At 44.4% G+C, this 23,446-nt stretch overlaps 1 protein-coding gene across 16 annotated transcripts in view; it reads left to right on the top strand.

Annotated features, from left to right (window-relative positions):
- Positions 1 to 23,446, top strand: part of pard3ab (par-3 family cell polarity regulator alpha, b) — a 187,419-nt gene that overhangs the window by 83,976 nt on the left and 79,997 nt on the right. For 8 of the 16 annotated variants that reach the window (XR_011238733.1, XR_011238734.1, XM_069511048.1 and 5 more), the window contains 10 exons: positions 2,106 to 2,197; positions 3,699 to 3,782; positions 6,213 to 6,338; positions 7,937 to 8,352; positions 10,201 to 10,340; positions 10,467 to 10,595; positions 12,586 to 12,621; positions 15,595 to 15,642; positions 21,849 to 22,037; positions 23,044 to 23,214. Coding sequence is in view for 13 of the 16 variants with exons in the window: in XM_069511048.1 (XP_069367149.1) it covers positions 2,106 to 2,197; positions 3,699 to 3,782; positions 6,213 to 6,338; positions 7,937 to 8,352; positions 10,201 to 10,340; positions 10,467 to 10,595; positions 12,586 to 12,621; positions 15,595 to 15,642; positions 21,849 to 22,037; positions 23,044 to 23,214 (1,431 nt within the window). In the remaining 3 variants the exon portion in view is untranslated. Of the gene's footprint in view, positions 1 to 1,676; positions 1,749 to 2,105; positions 2,198 to 3,698; positions 3,783 to 6,212; positions 6,339 to 7,936; positions 8,353 to 10,200; positions 10,341 to 10,466; positions 10,596 to 12,585; positions 12,622 to 15,594; positions 15,643 to 21,848; positions 22,038 to 23,043; positions 23,215 to 23,446 lie in introns of those variants that run through there. The other 8 variants (XR_011238735.1, XM_069511053.1, XM_069511044.1 and 5 more) reach the window with 5 other exon arrangements.

Raw genomic sequence — 23,446 nt, 5'->3', positions numbered from 1 at the left:
GTCTTTACCAGACGGTTTATATTAATAATTATGTCTGTTTGTTTAGATTTTAATTCCTCCCTCATCATTAGCTTTAGTTTTCTTCATTGTCTCCCACACACATCGTCTCTGTCTGGGTTCAGAATGGAATCGTTGGTGTGCGGACAGGTTCTTCAGAGATGTAGCATATTGAAATAAATTGTTCTGTGATGAATGCCGACTCCCCCTCTCGCTCTGATCCGCCAGCGTCTCCTGATGAATATTGAATCGTGTTAGATGTGTTTCTGAAGCTCTTTGACTTGTTATTGTCTCTCTGTCTGCTCTCAGTGTTAAAACCGTCTGGATCGTCCGTACATTCAAGAGAAGAGGGTCTGTGCGGCTCTAGTAAATAAATCATAGGCGAGCGCATTTTTGGCAACGTAGAAAAAGACTTTCAGGAATTTTGTTTTTATAAATGTGCTCCGTCCTTGGAATTCAGTCCTGCTGTCCGACGATCTGAGACACGTCTTTGAAGAAACACGCCGGGTTTAGTCTGGAGATCAAGAAACAACAATTCAATATTCTTCTTGACTGAGGATTTACAGCTCGTAGATGGACGAATATTAAGTCCTCAGCATTTTTAGTCTCATCCACTTTATATCCTGGTGGGCGGCCTGTAAATGTTGAATTGTGAATAAAGACAGGTGGAGTGAGAAGAGGAGAGACACCTCTACTTTACTTACTTTCTTACTTTCCTCGAAAAGTGACCCGTGTTCAAATGCTTTTAATGAATCAACGTAGAGTTTCTTAGTTTGGATTAACTCTGGATATCCAAGGTTTGCTGAAGATAAGTTCATTTTTAGTTTGATTTATAAATTACTAAGGCAAAAATAAACAGATTGGAAGATGGTGGCCTCCGTAGAGAGGACCCGCTCCCGATGTAAATATAAAGTATTCAAATATAAAGTATTCAACTATAAAGTATTCAACTATAAAGTATTTAACTATGAAGGAATCATTCTAGGGTAAAGAAAACAACAATTTGTACAATTTAGATGAAACACACGAGTGAAAACATCAGTAGGATTATTTTCTATTCAATTCCTGTCAGTAGATCCTTTCACCTAAATCTTACACACTGAACCTTTAAATTTATGTCTTATGATAATTGTTCTGATGTAAATATTGTCGTCTCTGTCAGAACAGTGAGTCTGACGTGTTGTGTTTTCTGTTTTCATTGTGACAGTGCGGCCTTTGAGCGAGCAGGAGTCGACTGTTAAATTAAAAGACAGCGCTCACAAGTCCTCCTTGCACGCCGTTACACACACACACACACACACACACACACACACACACACACACACACACACACACACACACACACACACACACACACATGCCCCTGTAGCTCCACGTCCTCCAGGAACCCAAAGTGTCATGGCAACCGTATGGCAGCCACGGTAACGGCAGGCTCATTTTCATACTGATGAGGTGGCCAGTTGCCGGGGAGGCCTCTGCTGCTGCTCCGCGCTCGTCTCTCCTCTCCGATGTCGCCCTGAAATTTTAATGACCTTCTTTGTCTGCATCTCGTTTTTCTCCTCTTCGCTCGCTCTTCTGTGTGTGTGTGTGTGTGTGTGTGGTTGTGTGTCATGAGCCTCGGTATTCAAACAGACACGCACCAAGTGTCTATAGTTAATACAAGACGAGAACAGAGGCAATGTAATTTAAAGGACATGTATTTTTATACCTGTGGAAGGCCTCCTCCAGTCTGTTCCTCCTGGCTTCATCAGGTCCGAAGCTCAGCCGCCGCTTTAGCTTTTTTTAGCTGGTGAACAGTGTTTGTGTTCAAAGGTGTTTGGACCTTAAGTGTGTCGACACCTAACAGGAAGTCGGGTAACGGGCTGGAGAGGATCCGACGACACACAGACTTGAAATCTGATATTTGGGAACAAGTGGTCGTCTTATCCTGTGTAAAATGTGCCGTTGTTAAGTTTTCACTGTCTGATATTTGTCGTGATGTCGTAATGTGATGATGTGACGGCGGCGGCGGCAAAGGTTTCGGCTTCAAACCCACGTGTGACACGTCACTCGCTTTGTGTCGATCACTGAAACCACCTCATTCCTCCTCTGTTTGTGTTCCATTCAAGGAGGAAGACGCCAGAGAAGAAGAAAACGGCCGCATCGACCCGGTTGGACGAGCCGACTCCTGCATGGACCACGCCCCCGTGAGGTCACTCGAGTAAGTCAGTCCCTCGTGGATCAGGTTAACTTTTATCGTCAAAACTCTGAAAAATAAAACCTAAACTATAATTTCTCTTTAAGTTGACTTGTTGTGTGAACCGCCTCCCTCTTCTCTTCCTCTACATGCTAAGTGTTTAAAACGTAGACCTGCAGGTTTTGAGTTATAATCCAGGTGTTAGTAGAAAATCTCATTTCCATTCATTTCCATATTTCTCTTCAGCGGGAGCAGAAACCTTCCTGTTCTCGCCGTCAGAGCTCCGCCCACGCACTAACCCGTTCAACTCCCGTTATTAACGACTTCTTGTTTTGTTGTTGTGCTCTGTTGCATGCTTCCAGTTTAATATGCAGGTATGGTATTGTTATTATTCCTGTGATTTCCCAGAGACTTCTCGTGCCTCTCGCTTGTCAACAAGGGGCCGGTTTTCCCCGAGCTAATCATAGTCATCGCATCAAAGCTGTGAAGTGATTAGATTTGGCGTCTTACAAAATGTTCCTGTGCATATGTTTTTTCGACAGACTAACAAGTGAAGAACGCTGCTTCGGAAAAAACAAATAGCTCCAACTGTATTTGGTGCTTTTTAAAGCGTCCCTCTTTAAATCCCTAAACAGATGTATTAAAATGTTTTGCAGTGAAAATGGCTCCATCGGACTTTCATCTGAGGAGCAGATAAAGACGGGACTAATGTTTTTCTCACTTTCATTAAGCCTGTGTTGTTTTTCAGCTCTGCAGAGCAGTTTGCACGTCAACAATCTTTATCTGCTCGCTGATAACAGAAAACATTTTTTATCCTGCACACGCTGAGAATTTCCAAAAAAATGGATTCATTTGCAAAAGTATTTATCTTCACTGTGGACAGCAGCACAACGCACATAAAGAAAGAACTCAAGGTTAAAACAAGGCTTTTATTTTCCTCATTAGATCAGAGAGGAGTCGACGGCAGTTTAATGAGACATTAAACATTTATTTTCTCCAAACAGGAGGCGATGATGTTTTGTTGTTTTGATTTGTGGTTTGTGGTGATTGTTGAATGTTTTTCCTCTAAAAAAAATAAAAAAAATCTGACGTTTCAAAAGGAAACAATAAGTTTAAAATACATCGAGAAGCACCTTCAAGAAAATTCAAGATTTCTATCTATTTATTTGGTTTCCCATCAGAATTAAGTTTATATAGATGTGTCTCCTTCCTCATCACCTCCTGTTATATATCGTCTAAAGTCTAAAATTGTATGTGTGCACGTTTGATTTATTTGGACTGCTGTGTTTTATTGGCCTTTTTGTTTGTCTCCTCCAGCACCTTCTTCCTTCCTGTTTTGATTGATTGATTTAAAACCATTGTTGTTGTTTTTATCGTCTTTTTTTTTTCCTTTCACCATCTCATTTCCTGTTTTTGTTTCTTCCCACATGGTGTCACCCCTCTCCTCCTCTCCTGCTGTACTCCTCCACCCTCGCCCCACCCAACCTCTGTCTCTCCGTCCTCCATCCATCACCGTCCATCCCAGAGACATAGTCAAACTGGTGGAGGTGTCAAACGACGGTGGGCCCCTGGGAATCCACGTGGTGCCTTTCAGTGGCAGGGACCGCAGGTAAAGATCCAGAGCCACAGAGCTGCTCAGACAGGCTGGAGGTGAAGGAGAGGTGTGGGTGTCCGGTTCAACCTGAGAATTTAAAACGTAAAATCTATGTAAAATCAATAACCCCACTGTAAGAAAAACAATGAGACGTTAGTATTTATTCATTTTAATTCAGATATATAATCAACACTATATTTGCGTAATTAAAATAAAAGGTGTCCTTTTCATTTAGAAGCAGGTTTAAATAATTTTTCATGAATCTTAAAATTTTGATTCAAACAGGAGCAGGTCAATGGTACAAGAAGAAAACATTCTATTTTAACTTCATGCAGTCTATCAAAGTGTATTTTACACTTTTTAACCTTAGTTGGTTTTCCTCTGTAAGTCTTCATTGTAAACTCTTTGAATTTGGTCAAACTGGTAAAAATCTCATCGTGTGTTGATTTGAGCTTTTTAGGATCTGGAAAAAAAAACATGAGAGAGAGGTTTGCTGCATTACCTCAACAAATACCGAACATTCCTCTGGTGCCCGTGTGCAATCTCCCAATCGCTCACACACGAACACACACACACACGGGTTGCATGCCAGCATCATGAAGCCATTTGCCAGTTTACAGTGATCAATCATACTTGTTTAGAGTTTGCAGGTGACCGTCATATTTCTCTGCAGCTGCTGTCACATCGGCTTTACTCGGTTCAAAGCACACACTGAGCAGTGCACGCTATACACCCATGCACACATGTGTACATACATCACATCCAGAAGCAGACACACACATGCTCACACACACACACACACACACACACACAGAATTACTGGACTTTCACATCTGGTTTAAATATATAACGACAGCGGCAGCGTTTTTGATGCAGTGATCCTGAAGTCATGAAGCTCAATATACAGTAGTTGAGTTTTCAGACCTGACATTTGGTTCTTATTGTTGAACTAATGCTCAAAGTATAAATCTAAAGTCTTGTTTTTGCCAGAAGCACAGAACCGACTGCAGCCCCACAAACGTCCAGAGTTTCTTTATGTACGACTCACAAATATGATCAGTGACTACAAAACTCACTGTGGCGCTTTATTGAAAATCAAGATCATATCACTTTTCTCTCTGCCAGACTTAATCAGCCTAAAAGCACATTTATAATGCACTTTTCTTTTATTGGGGAAATGTCAGGTTGGGCGTTATCCCAAGATTAAGATGGTCGGCTTTCATCAGTGAAATAGCCCCTCCGCAGCAAATCGCATTGTGTTCTCGCTCAGATTCAATCAGCGGAATTGTCTCTGAACTTTTCCAACTCCTGAACTTCTCTGTAATCACATTCCCATTCATAGTGGATTATAAACCCGAGGCTCGGTCGGATATTAAACCCTAAAATCAACACAATTTACCTGCTCGCACCACCTCAGAGCTAAAGCCTCGCTGCACACGGACACAGACTATATGCTGAAGAGGACTCGATTAGGTTTCCTGCCTGCTGTTGATTTTCTTCCTCCGACTCGGGTCTATAATCCGCAAAGCGTCTTTTCAGGTGGAGTTAGCCTCTCGCTGCGGCTGTGCGGGGAGGCATAAGCCAGTTTGCCACACCGGATTACAGGGCGACAACCGTTGCAGCTCAGCAGCTGGTTGAAGTCGTACAGAGCGACAGAGCAGCCTCTCTCCAACACGCTGCAGAGAACGTTTGATGCTGCTGTTGTCTGTCGCTCTTTAAAAGCACTTTGTTTGTTTTTTTTAATCTTAGAAAAGGTGCAGGAGTTCTAGAGGTTAGAGAATTAACACCTGTAAAGCTCCGACCCCCCCACAGCCTCTAAAGCAGCCTGTTGAAATGCGACTGCACACACACACATCATCAATTACCACATGTGGGCAGCAGGGGCAGCAATGAGGCAAAGACTAAAAACGCTTCAGAAATATTTGCAATTAAATTTTAGTAGAAGAAATAAAATAAATGGACGATGCATTTCCACCTACTGCCAATATACATACAAAAATGTTAAAGCAGTGTTTCCCAATATTTCTCTGGACTGTGGTGGCCACAGTCACGTAAAGTTGTTACTGTCCATGCAGACAGTTGGACATCAGTTTAATAAGTTTCAGCCTCAATTGTACAATTACCCGCGAGTGGCACAAAGTTCTCTCTCCCAAGTGAGAACTGATCTTTCCCTCACATTCGGAATCTGTTGCACATTTTAGCATTAGCAGGTGGAACTTTGGCTTCGCTTTTAAGGTGTCGTCCAATCTTTATTTGCAGTTTATGCACATGATCTAAAGTCTGAATATCTATTTAGTCCAGAGACCCTGAGTGTTGCATGTCAGTCCAGTAGATAACAAAGTGTGTCCTCCGCCTCAGTCCGGCCCCGGCTGCAGGAAGAGCAGCCACATTGAATCTGAGGACGTTGTCTTGCATCGTGTTGACATGAACCTCTCAACATTTCAGGACTCTTGGCTTGTTGGTCAAGCGTCTGGAGAGGGGAGGGAAGGCCGAGCAGCAGGGCCTCTTCCAGGAGAACGACTGTATCGTCCGTATCAATAACGGAGACCTGCGAAACATCCGATTTGAACAGTAAGACAGCAGGAGCCACTGCTGAGCTCTGATGGTCCCCGGACTTTGTCTTTCTGTACCTCTGCTCCTTCTCTGATTTTGTACCTAAACCTCTCCCCTCTCCTTCCTTTGACGCTGCTCTCCGCACCCCTGCCAGTGCACAGGCTCCTCTGCTGCCTGTCACTGAGCAAAGCTAACCTCCCTGTTTACCTCCTGCAGGTTGTTCCCTTAATCGCTGAAGCAGCCTCTGTCCTCAGTCCTCTCCTCTCCCGGCCTTTATTCCCCTGTGTTCCAGTCACAGCTCCACTGGACTCCTATTGTTACACCTTTCTGTTTCCTTCCCTTGGGAGGAATTGGGAATAAGGCTCCTAACATTCATAGCCTCTGCTTTTCAGTGTCATGCTTTCATTCCCTGCTAAACCGAACCCACCTGCTTACCCCTCCCCCCCTCCCTTTTCTCTAGATCCTGCGTGATGCATGCATGCCCTGTTCAATGTCACCTGCAGCGTCAGGAATGCACTGATGCATACATGAGCTTGATCTGTTTATCTCTACACAGCATAAAGGCATATTGAATATGTGTGTTTTCATGTGAATGGGTGGTAAACAATTTATAATTGTCCTCAAGTGTAATTATAAGTATTCAAGAGTATAAGACTATATCTCGTCTGCTACTTGATCTGTCCTGAAATCATAAATATGGTGAGACATGACCATCAGGGAGGGTTATTAAAGGCTGGCGGGAGAATCAACTGGGAATTTCACTATAGAATCCTCAGGAGGGGAGAAGGGGGGGGGTTACAGGTTTGACTTGTCATTCATATATATAGTATACGACGGCAATAGAAATTCCAGGGGGCTGACGTTTTCCCCGAACGTCCGTTCAGCTGTCAGGGAGCGAGGAGAGCAGCCGCAGTCTGCTTTATTGAAACAGGTGGTGCTAACAAGACTCCACCGTTACAGGGTGCTGACAGCCAACATAAGTTTCCATTCACACCAACTGTACACGAGCTCACACCGAAGGGGGTTTAAAAGAGGATTTTCTGCATTTTCCTCCGACAGATAGAAGTATCCTTCATCTGGAGCCAAATCAGGGATTATGTCGGCGAGGGTTCGCTCTCGTTTTAGAAATGCCAGAGCTTGAAAATAAGTATTAATTAACATGTCAGAATGTTCAGGTGGGCGAAAATGGATTTAGCATACAGTAGAGAGTATGGGTGTGTGTGAGCGAGACAGACGGTAGGTAGGTGGAGTTTGTGCAGACAAGTATGAACGTTTATTATTAGCAGAGGCTCAGGAAGATATTAAGAATAAGACAAAGGGATTTTTGGGGCCGATATAGATATTAGGGAGTCATTCCTAAAATATCCCTTCAGAATCCTCATGTCAAAGAATTATTAATGAGGTTATTGTTCAGTTAAATAACAAGTAAATATAAAGAAAACACAAATACAACCAATTATGTAGAAGTAAATGAAGAATAAAATGTTTTCATACAGACAAACATTATCAGATTTCTCTAAAAGGCTTATGTTGCCTGAAATCATTGATTGGACGATTGAAATCAGTCAAATAATCGACTCTGTCCCTTCAATTTTTTCTTGCCTCTCTTCCTCCAGAGCCCAGAACATGTTCCGTCAGGCCATGCGCTCTCCGGTCATCATGTTCCACGTGGTGCCATCGTCCATGAAGGCCCACTACGAGCAGCTGTCCCACACAGAGAAGAACCCGGCGTACTCCTCGGGTCGTTTTAGCCCCGACTCCGTGAGCGGCAGCACCGTCTCCGGGATGGACCACACGCCGCAGAGGATGTCCCGACACGGTTCCCAAACCCACCCGCACTCCCATCCGCATCCTCATTCCCACGCTCATCCGGAACAGAATGACGGCTACCCACCTCTGACGCACCCGGCGGTGTCTGCGGCCAAGCCTCCGACGGGTCACACCCACTCACCGCAGAGGGGGCTGAATGCCACGCCAACGGGGGGGTATGCCAAAAAGGTCGGGAGGAGGCTCAACATCCAGCTAAAGAAAGGTGAGGGGAGGAATCTCTCTGATCAAACAGAAACATGTTTTCAGCCCGTCCAGACTAAAACACAGCGTTTCCGATCTTTGGATCGGCTGATTCTGCTCACATCTTGTTTTCCTGTCTCTCACTGATACGAAGGATTCTTTGTGATTTCCAAGACTTTGTCGTCCAACTGAACAAACAAGCAATTTTCCCCTCACTGCTGGCACATGAACACGTGTAGGAACAAACACAGAAGCATGCAAAGTCTTAACGCTGATGTAACAGGCTTAAAAACATCCGGGGTTTAGTGTCCCGAGGCCAGGAAACCGTACAGTCTCTGGGAGGTGGAGATGCTGAGTGAAAGAGTAAAAACTTTCGGGGAGATCTCCTCGGTTCAGTCTGTGAGTGACAGCTGGCACAGGTGGTGCGGACCTATGCCAACAGGGTAGCAGGTGTCGGTGCCAGGTCTCGGGGCCGGAGAGCTTGTTGCTAAGCAGCCGCCGGTCCCTGTGTTCTGTCAAATGCCACAGAAAGAGTCTGACGGGGCTGCGCCATATGCCCGTTGAAGTTTTCACCCGTATCTGTTCGCCCTCTCGGGGCTGGAATGGAGCCAGAACACGGAAGATAAAAACACCCATCTGCTTGTTGCATATTCCATCGCTGCTCGTGGCTATTTCCACTTGTTCCTCCGTCACAGTTCTTTTTTTCCTTCTTCTCTCCCGCCTCTCGTCTTTGTCCTAACACGCAGGAGAAAACGCTGCACGCTGTGTAACGTTTGCCGGGAGATCTGTTGTGTTCTCACTCAAAGATGTTATCTTTTCTCATTCCACCTTTTGTTCGCTGTTGTCGGAGCAGACACTTGCGGGGATCAACAGTGATTCCCGAGAGGCCGTTTGGCTCGTCTGTTTTGTTTTGAGTACCGACTTTAAGCCCAAAGCTTTGAGCGCAGATTAAACTCCCGCATTGTTTATGTGCTTGAATCAAACACTGGTCTGCTTGCAAATCCCGGGGAGTATCAGAATCAATCAAAGAATCCCATTCTGCACAGGAAATTGCTTAGGTACGTCTTAATCAGGCTAATGGGAGTTTTAAAGATCCTCCTCCCTGTTTAAAGCCGGGGACGCTACAGGCATTTACCGGTGAGGATAATACCGCACCTCGTCTGCCTGTGGGAAGTTGATTGGCTCATCAATGTAGGGGATTATGTGGAGGATGTGAAACAGAATAGCTAAGGGTTCTGCTTTTCTTTGCATCAAGTCAGTCAGACAGGCGGCGAGGATTAGGGCCGGGACGCTGATACAGCACCGATGCTCATAATTGTTCATATATCTTTGTTTTGCCCACAATGCCATCCGGAGCAGACTCTGTACAAACCTCTGAAGAATAAAGTGCCTCCATCAGAGCTGTGGGAGTGTGGGTGTGGTCAGTCTGGATTCTTGTGGACAGTGGTTAGTCTAAAAGGGCAATTCTGGTATTTTTCCACCTTGGCTCTATGTTTATAAATGTGAGTTTGTGAAGGTACAGAAACTTTTGGAGTCGGTGCATTAGATGGCCTCTAAACCACTGATTCCATCTAATTGATTTCTGATGATTCAATCCAATGATTCTTCTGCTGGGGATCCAGAGTTATGTTTTTGCTATTTTCCTAAAGCTGAAATTTTTCCATCTTGATTAAACTTGAATCTTTGCTGTAACACTGAAGCCAAATGTCTCCTCGGACTGTTTTCCCTGCACCTGAGTCACACTGGTTCAGTTCAAACTGTATCCTGAGCTGCAGGGGTGTTGAGGAAGTAGAGGAGCTTCTGCTTGTTTCCTCAAGATAAAACCAGATTCTCATCACAACACCTTCTCTCCTCACTTCACGTCCCACAGGTCCCGAGGGACTCGGCTTCAGTATCACGTCACGGGACGTCCCCATCGGTGGCTCGGCACCCATCTACGTAAAGAACATACTGCCTCGGGGAGCTGCCATCCAAGATGGACGCCTCAAGGCAGGAGACAGGTTGCTGGAGGTGAGGAAATGTAAAAGTTTAGTAAAAAAGACTTAGTAGTTAAAGGAGTTCTGTGCCGTCAGTTTTCTAATTTGAGATCAATATCAGAACATTCGTGTCCGTGTCTCTAACGTGTCTCCTGCTCAGGTGAATGGTGTGGACCTAAATGGGCGGACCCAGGAGGAGGTGGTCTCTCTGCTCAGGGCCACGCCCATGGGTGGTGCCGTCGGGCTGCTGATCCTCCGCCAGGAAGACACCTTCCTCCCCCGAGAAGTGGTACGTTTGTCACTCTCCAGCTCTTTTGAAACATTCCTTCAACTCTTCATCCTGTCGGCATTAAAACATTTCCCACCAGTACACGCTCCCCTCCGTGCATGGATGAGTGTAGAGTTTTGCTCCTGTGCTGTCATGAGTGGCGTTAATCCCCCCAGTGAGTGGCGTGTTGTCTTCTCATTTCCCCGCTAACACAACACGCTAGCCGAGCATGCAGAGTGATTGTCCCACTCCGTCGCTGCACTCCTCTCTATTAATCAAGCCGTGGCTGGCCTCAGAGGAAACCTGTGGCGCTCAATCGTTTCTCTTTATCTCCACCACCCTCTCCTCTTCTCCGGCTTGGCCTCCGTCTTTCTTTATCCGCTACCGCTTACGCTCCTTGCGTTCCTTATTCACCAGTCCTCCCTCTTTGCTCTCGCTTTGTGACGTAGCTTTCTCTATCTTTGCGTCTCCTCCGCTCTCACTGTGTTTTGCCCCCGAGCTGACTTGCCAGATTGATGGATGTGGGGATGAACAGAGAGACGCAGGGCAGGTAGTAGTCAGAGAGTGAAAACACACTTGGCTTGAATATCAATCAGGTGACATCATGCATATTACCCAGTGCGAACAGCCATAGAAATCTGTGGCAGCGCTGCGTTTGGATGCGACTGCTGTCACTCCGGCCGGGCAGATGCCACTCACAGCTTGTAACTTCAGTGATCCATGCAAACTGGTGCTAATTCACTTGGTGCGCTTGTTACAACCGTTCGCTCCTGTCAAGGTCGTGCTTTTAATGTTTGATGCCAGATGTTATGCTGCATTATTTCTGCAGGAAACAGAGTTTGATGCATCGCACATCTGGAGTCACCTCGGCTCTGCTTCATCAAGAAGCGAACTCATAATGGCTGAGAGGAAAACAAGGCAGCCGAACGTGGAGGCTTAAGTGCTTTGTTTTGGTTCAAACCCACTTTATCAAGTACGAATGTGAGTTAAAGACCCAAGCACCCCTACGCTGTCATAAAAATGGTTACTCCCAGCATCCTCCGCAGTCGCTGGGGCCATTATAGGCACAGGCAGCCATTTGCTCGCAAGTGCTGTCAATCAAACGGCTGATTGGTGACAATTATCACAGTAGGAGATGTAGACGAGGCTATTGGCTGCCTGTCGCCACGGGTGAAGCTGGATGAGAGGAAGTGCCGCACTGGTCGATACTCATCTCCAGATTAGAGCGTTGCTTTGAGTCCAGCCGACTGAGCGTCGTTAGATGGTCGGATTTATTTGATCCGTGGTTCTCGGCTGTGGAGGGAGGAGAGGGTGAGGTGAAAGACTCGAGGGAGATGAGGTCCAGTGCACAAAATGAGCAGCGTCAGTCTTTATCTGGAGTCATGAGCTGGGCTAAGCTCAGAGGTAGAGGAGGCCACACGTCAGGTCGGTCAACATGAAGACATCACATCATCATTAAAAATACAAAACGTGAGCGAAAACCAGCTCAACACAGTTTAAAGAGTTAACGGCAGATTTTAGGTTTGAATTGAAAATGGCAGTTACTGAGCTTTGTTAATCAAACCTGATGTTTTGTAATGAAAAACAAAGTCAACAGCTGTTATATTATTTCTACAGGTTGTGCCAAAGCTCAACAAGAACCCGCTGCACTTATGATTTTGATCCTTAAGCAGTTTAGTTTTAAATTGTATAATAATAATAATATTGAGAGAACACGTCGGCTGACATTTTGTCCTTGTGAGCACTCCTGCAGTTTGTAACCCACAGTTTATATTCCAGGTCTGAGCACACGTGCACCACACAGCACTAACATCTGTCTGCGTGTTCATATCTTGCATGGCCGTTTATTCACCACGCTGCCTCCATTTATCCACAAGTTCCCCCACAACGATCTCCTTTGTGGTCAGATTTTCACTGTTCCTTTAAAAACAGTCACATGTTTGTTTGTTTGTTTTGTCTTGATAACGTTTGGTTCTTCTGTCCCTCCCCTCCCCCTCCCTCCATCTTCTAGAACGCTGAGCCCCAGATGCAAAGCCCCAGAGATTCGGTAAGACTCCACCACCAACACCAACCTGCAGTGTTACATCCACACTACTATGCTTTTACTTTGACAGCGTTGTTTTAAAACTGAAACTATCTCCGTCCACACGAGTGTTTTGGCTCAAAGCTCATCCGCGAATTCAGGTTCAGAAGTAAACTAGCTGGTTAATCAAAGTGAAAGTCACTAGTCGTGCATGTAAATGTTTGTCATAAACACTCGTTTTAATCTCCACCCAGAGTTGCTCCAACAAATCACAATTTCACGGTTCATCAGCATGGAGCGCTCAGACTGTGCTGCAGTATAATATGCTCCATCACTCGGCTCAGAGCCGTGTTTGTCAGTGAAGGTGGGAACACATGGACGTTTGCTTTATTTGACGGCCGTGGATAAGGTTGTCAGTCTGACCCGCTCGCTGCAGACTCGCTCGGACGTGTGACGGGAATGACAAACAGTCTGTTTAGTTTGTGTTGCACTTCATTGGGGGGAAAAACGCAGACAGAGCCGACGGCGCACGTCTCCGTGCTGAACGCCCACAAAGACCAAGACAAATTAGATGCCATCCATAACGAGGGTGACTCGACATTCTTATCATAATACATCGTTTCAATAGGAAGCCAGACGTGATGTGTTTTCACCCTCCTGTATCTGACTGCAGGGGATCGTTGTAGCGTGAACCAGTTTCTCTATTTGCAGTGAAATTCATATTGAGTGGCAGGAGACAAGCAGGAGAAATACATGTACATTGTTCAAATAACTTAGGGAGTGTTAAGAAATATCTTATTTATGTTTCTATGTAAACATGTCAGAGTTTTGTATTTCTTTCATCATTTAACCTTTTAGCCGAGGTTGCACAGAGTGTTTTAAAGATACCTTTATCACGGTGAGCAAATAAATCAAAGTAGACACTGGAGGAGCAAGTCAGCCGTCTTGATGCCAAGTTCATATAAATTCTTAAATACACACAAAACAATGTTTTCAATCTGAAATCATATTTGGAGGAACTACACACAAGGTTTTCCACACTGGTCATGAGAAGAATCAGCTGTCGGCAGCTTCAACCACAGTCTGGACGTCTTGAACGTCACACATGACCTTAAAAGGATCCAGCAGCTGTTAAACGCACATCTGTCTTCACTGCTCGTATTAAAAAGCGATTCAGATTTTCATAACCTTCCATTTACATACCAAGCTCGAGTTGTAATTTCACAAAGCGCGCACTTCACATCTTCACATCTGGCCTCACCTCCAGTTTGCATCTGGCCAAGTGCAGGTAATTGGTCGGCACATTAGAAGCGTAATTGACCGTTTAATCTGATTCGCGCTCGTACCTGCCAGCTGCGTGCACGATTATTGTGGCGGCTGAAACGTCTCACACGTGGCCAGACGCTCAGACCCGACGACACGTGACACATCTTTCCTGCAGCGTTAGATTTAATGCAGAGGAAGAACACCGGGGATTTGTTTCTTTCTAAATACCTGTTGTGTTTTCAGTGAGAGCTGCCAACTCTCACAAATGTTACATCCTGTTCAAACCTTGTGAGCGTTGTACTTTGTCATTTCAAGGAACAGCAGCGGGGAGAGTTTCAAAACTTCATTTCTTCAGTGTTGGGTTTATTTATTTTCCTGGAATTGATGTAAAAGTCTAATAGTTGGGTCGAGCGCCTGTTGGAAGCTTTTTTTTTGAGCCACTATTGTCTCATGCTCTGACAGGACGTCATGGGGATAGATCATATATTGCCTAACGCACCTCTCAGGGCTCAGGGAAGTGAGGGAAAGTGTTTTCTCCTATTTTGGATCTTGACCTCCCTAAAAATCAATGTGACCGCAGGGACTTGAGTCAGACAGATTGAGGAAATGCACCGTGACCATGCTGTCTCCTCTCTGCCCCCATTTTGTCTCCCCTCACCTCCCTCCTTTCCTGCCCTCCTGCCTCCAAACCTCCACATGAGCCTCTCCTCTCCCTTTCCCGGAACATCAACCACCGTAATGGACTCAGTACCTTTCAGATGTTATCTGTTGTCAGGCGTCTCATTTTAAACATCTCGCCGCTGCTGCTGCTGCCGCCAACAAAAACAGCAGCAACAACAACACAGGCTCTGTGCTGCTGTTCAGCTTCAGCTTTTAATGGACAATCATCCATCGTCAAGTAAAAGATTTGTTTCCTGTAGATGGAGAGAGAATTCAAGTTTGAGAGGTGGAGCAGTGAATGATTTCAATATTAGTGTCCATCATTTGTTTAATAGAAAAGTGCAATTAGTTTAAAATCCAAAGTAAAAAGCTTGCAGAATTTAGTATAATATTTAAATACATGCTTTGGAGCTGGCACTTTTGAGGTTGTCCTGCTGTGACTCCTCCTGAGAGAGAGAGAGCTGTGTCGAGGGTTACACGGCAGACAAAATGCAACAGCTGAAGTGGAAAAAGCTCTCACTTCTAGAAATCGCTCCAGTGATCCAAACATCACCCACGTTTTTACAGCAGTCCACTAGAGGCTGTCATTAGCTGTGACACGCTGGATTGTTGAATTCGGCTTTCAGGCATGTGGGTGGCTAAAACGCACACACAGACACAAGCTGCTGTAGACATCAGATATTTGTGTATGTGAGAACGCAAATGTCCGGAAAATCTCTGTTGATAAGGGCAGAGGCAGGTGTCGATGTGCCGTAAACAAAGAACGCGTGATTAATGCAGTTAAACTTCACGTCCGGCCTCCTGCTGCTCTACCCAGGCTCCACCTCGCACCTTTATATGTTCAGGACATTTTCCTGCTGTTGTGACTGAACAAAAAAATGCCTTTCTACTTGATTCATAATGTTGAGGTGCATTTGTGAATCTTTAACCCCTCAGCTGTGACTGTCAGCCCCTTTACTCACCATATTCTTATATTTCTTTTGATGTCCCTCCCTCCCTTATTGTCAGTGACTGCTCTCCGAAGGGCCGAACTTGTGTCTAACTTGTTGACTTGTCCACTGCTCCCTTTAGCAACCAAGGCAGCCGGTGATAGCCGGGAAACCCCATTGGCTGATTGAGGTAATCGCTGCATGACATCACAAGCTTTGGGCCATTTTGCTGCATAGGGGAAAAAGGCAAATGAGATACTTTGGCCGGCTGCACAAATAGACTGGGAGTCATTTAAGTAATTTGTTGCTTTGCCAATGGGCTGTAAAAACAAAACACTTCAGTGGGTTTTCTCTGTCTCTTTTCCTAACGGCTCTCTCTCTCTCTCGTTGTCTGTTCAATTTTCTTTTAGTTTTCCTCTTGTTTCCGCCTCTTTGTTACGACTCTTCATCTCTTTATTTCCCTCCATTCCCTCTCTCCTCCCCATTTCCTTCTCTCGCTCACACACACACACACACACACACACACACACACACACACTCTTAAAGATGCAAATCCTCTTCCCTGCACCTGGCTTCTACAATAGAGCGCTGATCAAAAGCATCTGTCTTTACATGCCTGCCCTGATAGTCCTATAATAGACCCATAACGTGAACATTCAGCTCCATTGTTTACACCATTAGTCACACAGGCTTATGGAAAATTACTGCAATGCTGCATTGAAAAGCCATCAGCGAACACACTGCTAAGATGCTATCTGTTACACGTGCACGTTTCCTCTCCATATAGGAAGCAGCAATCTGTTGGCACATTGTGTAATGACGGAGGTTTAACTGAGGCTGTCTTCTATGCATGACGCAGCGTATGTGTTATATTATATAATATTCTGAGACTCGCATCGCTTTCATGTTGTTGCAGAATAACACGAATAAAAGATTAAGAGTCGCATCAGGTAGATTTTCATCAGCAATGGTTGTTGGGACAATAACTCCCACGATCCCACGCTGCTTCACGACATCGTCAAACTAGGTCTTGATTGAGTGACCCCTCCCCCCCCCGAGCGGCAAAAGGTTCATATCATGTAACAGCCGCTAAACTATTAATATTTTCCAATGAAGCATAATTATTATTTCACAAAATATGATGAATCAATTCAACACTAAAGTAGTTTATGTTCGCTCCACATCCACGAACAGCAGCATTAAAAATGTTGCTCACATAAAACAGAACTCCAATAATAATAACTTAACTTAAGTACCACTTATCTAAACAAGGTTAAAAAGACTGAATCTGACTGGCTACTGGCAGCACTATGTCATAGACAACAAAGTTAGAAGCTGTCCCATTTTAAAAAACTGCGTAAAATGTAGTTGCAAGTAAAGAAATGATGAAATGAGCAATTAAAACAGCAGAGTAACAAATCACATTTCCTTTAAAAATAAGTTTTGAGCAGGAATTTAATTTGCTTGAGTTGTGTTTCAGCACCAGGGAGTCGTTTTCCTGAAGTTGCGTAACTTTGTTTCGTTATTAGTGAAATAGCGCTGCAGCAGTGATTAATAGCTGCAGCTCTGTGGCAGCAGGCTCGTTGCTGCTCCCGTGTTGTGTTGCGGCCTGTTGGTGACACATACGAGTCAATCAGAGAGGGCCGTTCTACCACAGAACAGGCTCTGCGGCTTAATTAAAGTGATGTTTCAAGCAGCCACCTGGCCCACACACACACACACACACACACACCCCCACACACACACTGCCACCCATACAGCATATACTCCACACACAATCCTCACAGTATACAGTTACATAAACCATACTGAGGCTTTCGCACATTAAAAAATACACACACACACACACACACTCACATAGAAACCCACACATAAGCCATATGGTGAACTTCACACAAAAACACCTCTACACATTCGCACACAAGTACACTCGCACATACGTGGAGAGACTGGGAGCAGCTGCTGATGTAATTGCTCCGGGTTGGATGAGGTTATGAATGGTTTCTAGTGGGTTGTGGAGCTGCAAAGAGCGAGCCACATTGTGTTTGACTGTCAGAGAGAGAGAGAGAGAAGAGGGAGAGAAGAGGGCAGCTGATTAGTTTTGGACAATAAGTGTGAAGTGTGTGTATCCGTTATTCCAACACTTGCTGTATTCTCATGTGTGTGCACGCACGTATACACACACAATATGTAAGGATGACATTTGCAGCGAGTGCACATGCTGCTTTGCGTGTTTATAATGACACGCATCCACTTACAGACACACATGGACCTGTGCTCGCTCTCACTCTCTCTCTCACACACACACACACACACACACACCTGCCTTCTCCTCTCTCTCTCTCTCTCGCTCCACGCTGCGCCAGTCTCGGCTCCGTCGATCACACCGGTATTTGATATTCATGGTCTATCAGCATGGAGCTACAGCGAGACGTGTCAGGGAGAGCGAGGGGAAGGGAGGGGAAGACAGGTGAGGGGAAGAGAAAAAATAAAGGCTGACATGAATAGAGGGAAACAGGAGGTGGAGTGTGGCGGAGAGATGAAGAAGAAGGGGAGAGAGAGAGAGACAGAGATTTTCAGTCATTTTGAAATCGGAGCTTTATTTTAGGACGAAATAAGAAAAACAGACCCAGGAATAAAAAGTGCACCGGTGTGGGTTAGTGTGTCCACAAACTTTTGGCCACTCAGCAGAGGAGGGAGATGTATGGGTGAGAGTTGGAGAGATAAATGAAGTGATAGCAAGTAAGGGAGGAATAGGTAGAGAGAGGCAGAGTATGAATTAGAAGAGATGGATTGTGCCACAGTTGGCAGCCAACAATGTTCTCCACGCCCGACTTCCCTCGACCAATTACACCCTTCACTGCCTCCTTGTCACCTTTTCCCTCCCTCCCTTTCTTTCTCTTCACCTCCGTCTTTTTCTTTTGCCTCGCCCGCAACTTTCTCAGATGTTATCAAATCAACAGGTTGAGCCCGGAACACGTGACGCTCGGTCGTGATGTCGGTTTGGACTTTGACGAAGAGAAAAACGAGAAGCACAGACGTGCTCTCAGGAAACAAATGGGAAGATTTAAGAAATAGAAGGGACGGAGAAGACGGGGAGATGGAAGTGAAATTGAGGGTTGGCGTGGCGAAGAAAATGAGCGGAGGGTTTTTAAAAAGAACAAAAAAAGACAGGTGGGGAAAAGAGGTTGGAGGTGGAGAAAGAAAGCGACGGAGAGAGGTAGAGATACAGACGTACAGTGAGAGAGGTGGCAGTGTCTGTCTCCTTTTGTGTTCCACATGGATTCATCTCTTTCTGTCTGCCTCTCATTCACACTCGCTCGCTCCGTCATCGTCACGCTCGCATTCTTTTCACCCTTTTCTCCTCGGCTCCTCGGCTTTTCACCCGCGCTCTATTTGTCCCTGTCCCTCCTCTCCAGCCCATCACTCTTCTCCCTCACCTTTGCCCAACTTACTGTTTTTCTTTGCTCTCTCTCTCTTTCTTTTTTTTCAAGTCCTCTCTTTCCTCTCTCGTGGCTCATGTTATTTAAAATGTCTTTAATATAATAATTATAATGATAAAGTTGATTTGTAGAACACAGTTACAAGGTGCTTTACAAGTTAAAAATAAAAATGTAGGAAATTAATAAGCTAGTAACATTTAAAGGCATGTAGCTGAACAAATAGAGAAATACTCAAATAATGTACCTAATAATAAAATGTATTATTTGCTATCTATAAATTCCCAGGTCTGTTAGTTCTGTATGTTCCACTTTGGTTCAGGCAGCTGCTTCTCCGCTCTGAATTTAGGAGATTAGGAAAGTTATACTTAATAAGTTGAAAACCGTCAAATCATCTGCTAAGAAATGAAAGAATCAGACAAATTTAAAACGAGGAGGAATCTACTAGCGAGGCTACGTTAGAGGCCTAATTTTGAAAGGCAAAAATACTTTTTAGGTTTTTACGCATCAGAGTTTGGAAACTATCTTTAACGTAGCATAAATAGTTCATTGTAATTGTTCATGATACAATTATTATCTGTTGACTTTAGCTGCTTGAGCTAGCATTGTGTTAGCGTGACAGTTGTAAATAACAGCTGAAGCAGAGCTTTTGATTTTACAGACATAAATATAAATATATATATATTTAAAGACTATCTGCCAATTGTTTATCACAGACCGAATTTTAAAAAGTATAATTTATTTGAAATTGAATGTTACGAACATTACTTGTATTATAAATGTAGTGTTTGGGATTCAAATACAAAAGGTTGATTCTTGTGTAAATTAGATTGAATTCTTTGCTTTAATAAAGAGATTGTTAATCTCTAAATCCCTCGTATCAGTGAATAAATGTCACGACCTTGAAATTACATTAGGTTTCATCAATACGTTTTTTAATTATAAGACTCTTCTCTGCTTTTTGTTTTCGTACTCGGAACGTTTCAGGGTCGAGACGATGAAGCAATTGTTGGTCACTTAGATTTAATTCCAGAAAACACTTTCTGTTAATCCGATAGTCTGATATCCAATTTTGTTGCCTTCGTTTTAATTATGTCACAAATGTATTCCAGGTAAAATTACTTCTTTCTGAGTTGCTTGTCATTCTCGCTCGTCCTTTATATTCCTTCCTTCCTTCTCTTCCCTCCCTTTCCTCCTCACCCTGCACATCCTGCTTTCACCCTCCTCCTCTTCCACTTTGCTCCATCCCTCTTTCTCTTCTCTCTGTTCTACCCAGAGCAATTCCATCTCTCTCCCGGCAAACAAAGGGAGCTAATGACATGCTGACACCGAGCCCGATGATTGAATTCATTAGGCGTGCACAATAATTGCCAGGCGCGAGCGTGCACGCACCCGTCTATTCAGGGGACAGCTGTCAAATAACAAGCGAGAGAGAACAGCTTTTTATTGTTGAGCTCGGAGAGAGAGAGAGAGAGAGAGGGAGGATGAGAGCGAGAGAAGCACCTGTTGTGGAGGCAAAGAGAGAGAAAGAGCGAACACTCAACATGTCAATTAAGCTGCTGCGTTCATGCAGGGTTAGTGAGAAGTTTACTTCCTGTTTGATGGCATCATCATCCATGTGCATGGTTGTGTGGAGTTGGTTCTTCAGGTTCTACAGGTGATCACTAAGTCCGTCCCTCCTTCATGTTGTTAATCACATTGTGACGTTACCTTTTGATGTTTTTGGGTCAAACAAAGTTTAAAAACGCTTCTAGAAACATTAGAATAAGGTTCATTTTGTTAAAGGCTGAATCTGGACTCAGGCCTGTTTGTTGCCAGACTGGAGATAAAGTGTGAAAAGTGATAGAGCAGCTGGAATCCACCACGATCCTCTTGTACTCGTGCTTGAGGAAGGTTGAACTCGGTGCAGTGTTCTCGGTGTCGTCGCTGGGAAGAATTCAAAACACTGCAAAAAAAAAAAGGGCAAAGAAGAAGAAAGAAGCTTCTTTGCCTTGATAAACCATTAGCTGAGATTTTTCCAAAGATTCCTGCAGAATGCGTCTTTACCGACGAGTCTCCGGAATCTGAGAATCTCCATGCTCCGTAATTATTGAAGGGTAATAGAGATGTGTGTAGGCTCTGACCTTTTCACAGACTCTTGCCTCCAGTTCAGTCAATGTTGCTCTGGACGAGCCGCGAACTCAAAGATAAACAAGGTCGGAGATGCTCTACGAGCGAACAGCAACGACGAACATTAACGAGGCTTTAAACGTACATTTCATTACATTCAGACTTAATAAGAGCTGCAGAGAAACAATATCTGATCATTTCTCTGGATTTCACAGAACAAATATGATAAATTACATTTCTATACTCGTCCACATCCTGGTGTTGCAGTTTTAATTTAAAAACATAATGGAAATTAATTATTTTTTAGTTAAAACACCAGACAAGAGGAATAATTAAACCATATCAAGAGCAAAAATCCACCTTTCACGCTGATAAACCTGAGCATTGTGCGTTGATTAAAGAACATAAGTCCCTGCCTGCTAACACCAGGTTTCTAATTTAACACGTAGGAGTGCTGCTTTGTTTAACACTAATATATCTGATGCAGCTAATGAGCTTGCGCTCTGATTTACCGCCCTGCTATCTGCCCTGCTGCAATTTATGTGCAAGCACTTTTCATTAACCTCAAGTGGCCAAATGAATGTCCTTTTAACTTTGGCCCTTCGGCTCACCCGCAGGAACCTGGTGAAAGCGTCGCGGGGCTACGGGGGCGTGTGTGTTTGCTGCTTCAGGCTGGAATAAATGCATGAATGCTTCTGCATAATTAATCACTCGAGCGTTTAACTGAATTTAAATGTGAGCTGTGCACCTCAAGATTCTGAGTTTGGTGTGAGGGCTCATTCTTAGAAAGATGTGTCTCTTCGTTAGGTTTCGGTTTCTCAGTTTTTAATCTGTCTTTGTTTTGAAGAAGACGGAGGAGGATGAACTGGTCCTGACTCCAGATGGGACCAGGGAGTTCCTGACCTTTGAGATCCCCCTCAGCGACTCGGGTTCAGCAGGTCTGGGTGTCAGCGTCAAAGGCAACCGCTCCAAGGAGAACCACGCTGACCTGGGCATCTTTGTCAAATCCATCATCAACGGAGGGGCAGCCTGTAAGGTAAGATCCCTGCGCTGTGATTAATTAAAGGTTTGAGAGGTTTAAAAAGGGGACGTCTGTTTGTTCAAGAATTGAAGAATCTATTAAAGGAGACGTTTGACGCTTTAGCTAATGTTTAGTTAGTGTTTCTGTCCTCTAGGGTGTTTTTGTGAATGTTCTGCGTGTTTGCACACTGCTCACCCAGCAGCTAGTCCGGCCGCCCTTTAACGTAGCCACGTTCATTTCCTGCACGCACAGGAAGCGGTTAGCCAATCACAACAGAGTGGTCCAGCTGGCCAATCAGCAGACTGGGTTTCATCAGGAGGAGAGGGGGGGGGTCTTAAAGAGACAGGAGCTAAAACCAAGTGTTTGAGACAGAGGCTGAAAAGAGGAGCTGCAGCTATGGACAGTCTGAGGAAAGTGTTTTCTGAACATTACAGCTTTTAGACCTTTACAGTAATAACACAACTTAAAATTATCAACTTGAAGTTGAGCAGAGTGTCTGCTTTAAACAATATGTTCATTTAAATGATCAAAATGTGAGATAATCTGTTTTCTAAGCGTTTGTGTAGTTTTTATTGTGGGAAAGAAATTCTACATTGACTCTGGTGGTTTAACCTCCGAACAGAGAAAGTGAAGTAAAACGACTTTTCTGTTTGTCAGCATCTATGAAGAAAAGCTTGATCTGTGATAACATCTGTGAGCACAAAGTGCTTTATTTGCTGTGGTTGTCTGAAGAGCTGAATATTCCCTTTAACCTGATTGTTTTTCATCCCTTCAAGCTTGTGTTGACAGCACATGATAATGGACTTAAAAGCTCTCCTCCGTCAGGCATTAGATCATGAATAGAAACAGGATACACTGCGAGTCAGACTGTTGGATCAGATAAAGCTGATTGTTACGTTGGCGCTATGCCTATCTGCTTTTTAAAAATGACCCAGCATGCATTTGGTAGTTGGAAAAAAACCTCAAACTATTTTCTGTGCTACAATTTTTTTATCGTGTCATTTTCTTAATGCATCAACAGGACGGGCGGCTTCGCGTGAACGACCAGTTGATCGCTGTCAACGGCGAGTCGCTCTTGGGCAAAACCAACCAAGATGCCATGGAGACGCTGCGCAAGTCCATGTCAACGGAGGGCAACAAACGTGGGATGATCCAGCTCATTGTGGCCAGACGAGTGGCCAAAAGAAACGAGGTGAGAAACGAGGGGAAAGAATGAATCTTTTATAAAACGTGTGGAACAGTGTGGAACCATTTCAGCGCACGTAAACATAAATGATTTATTCTTTTATTTGTCCTGACTGAGCACATATGACCTTTTCCAGCAGCCGCCTGCTTCACACTTACACATTCGCGCCTCGGAGCCGCACATTCCCGCTGCCGCTCTCTAGAGCTAACTGTTGACCCCCCAGCAACTCCAGTGGAAA

Source organism: Paralichthys olivaceus, chromosome 16 (assembly GCF_024713975.1).
Source record: "Paralichthys olivaceus isolate ysfri-2021 chromosome 16, ASM2471397v2, whole genome shotgun sequence".
Classification (NCBI taxonomy): Eukaryota; Metazoa; Chordata; class Actinopteri; order Pleuronectiformes; family Paralichthyidae; genus Paralichthys; species Paralichthys olivaceus.
This window is presented reverse-complemented; position numbering and strand designations above follow the sequence as displayed.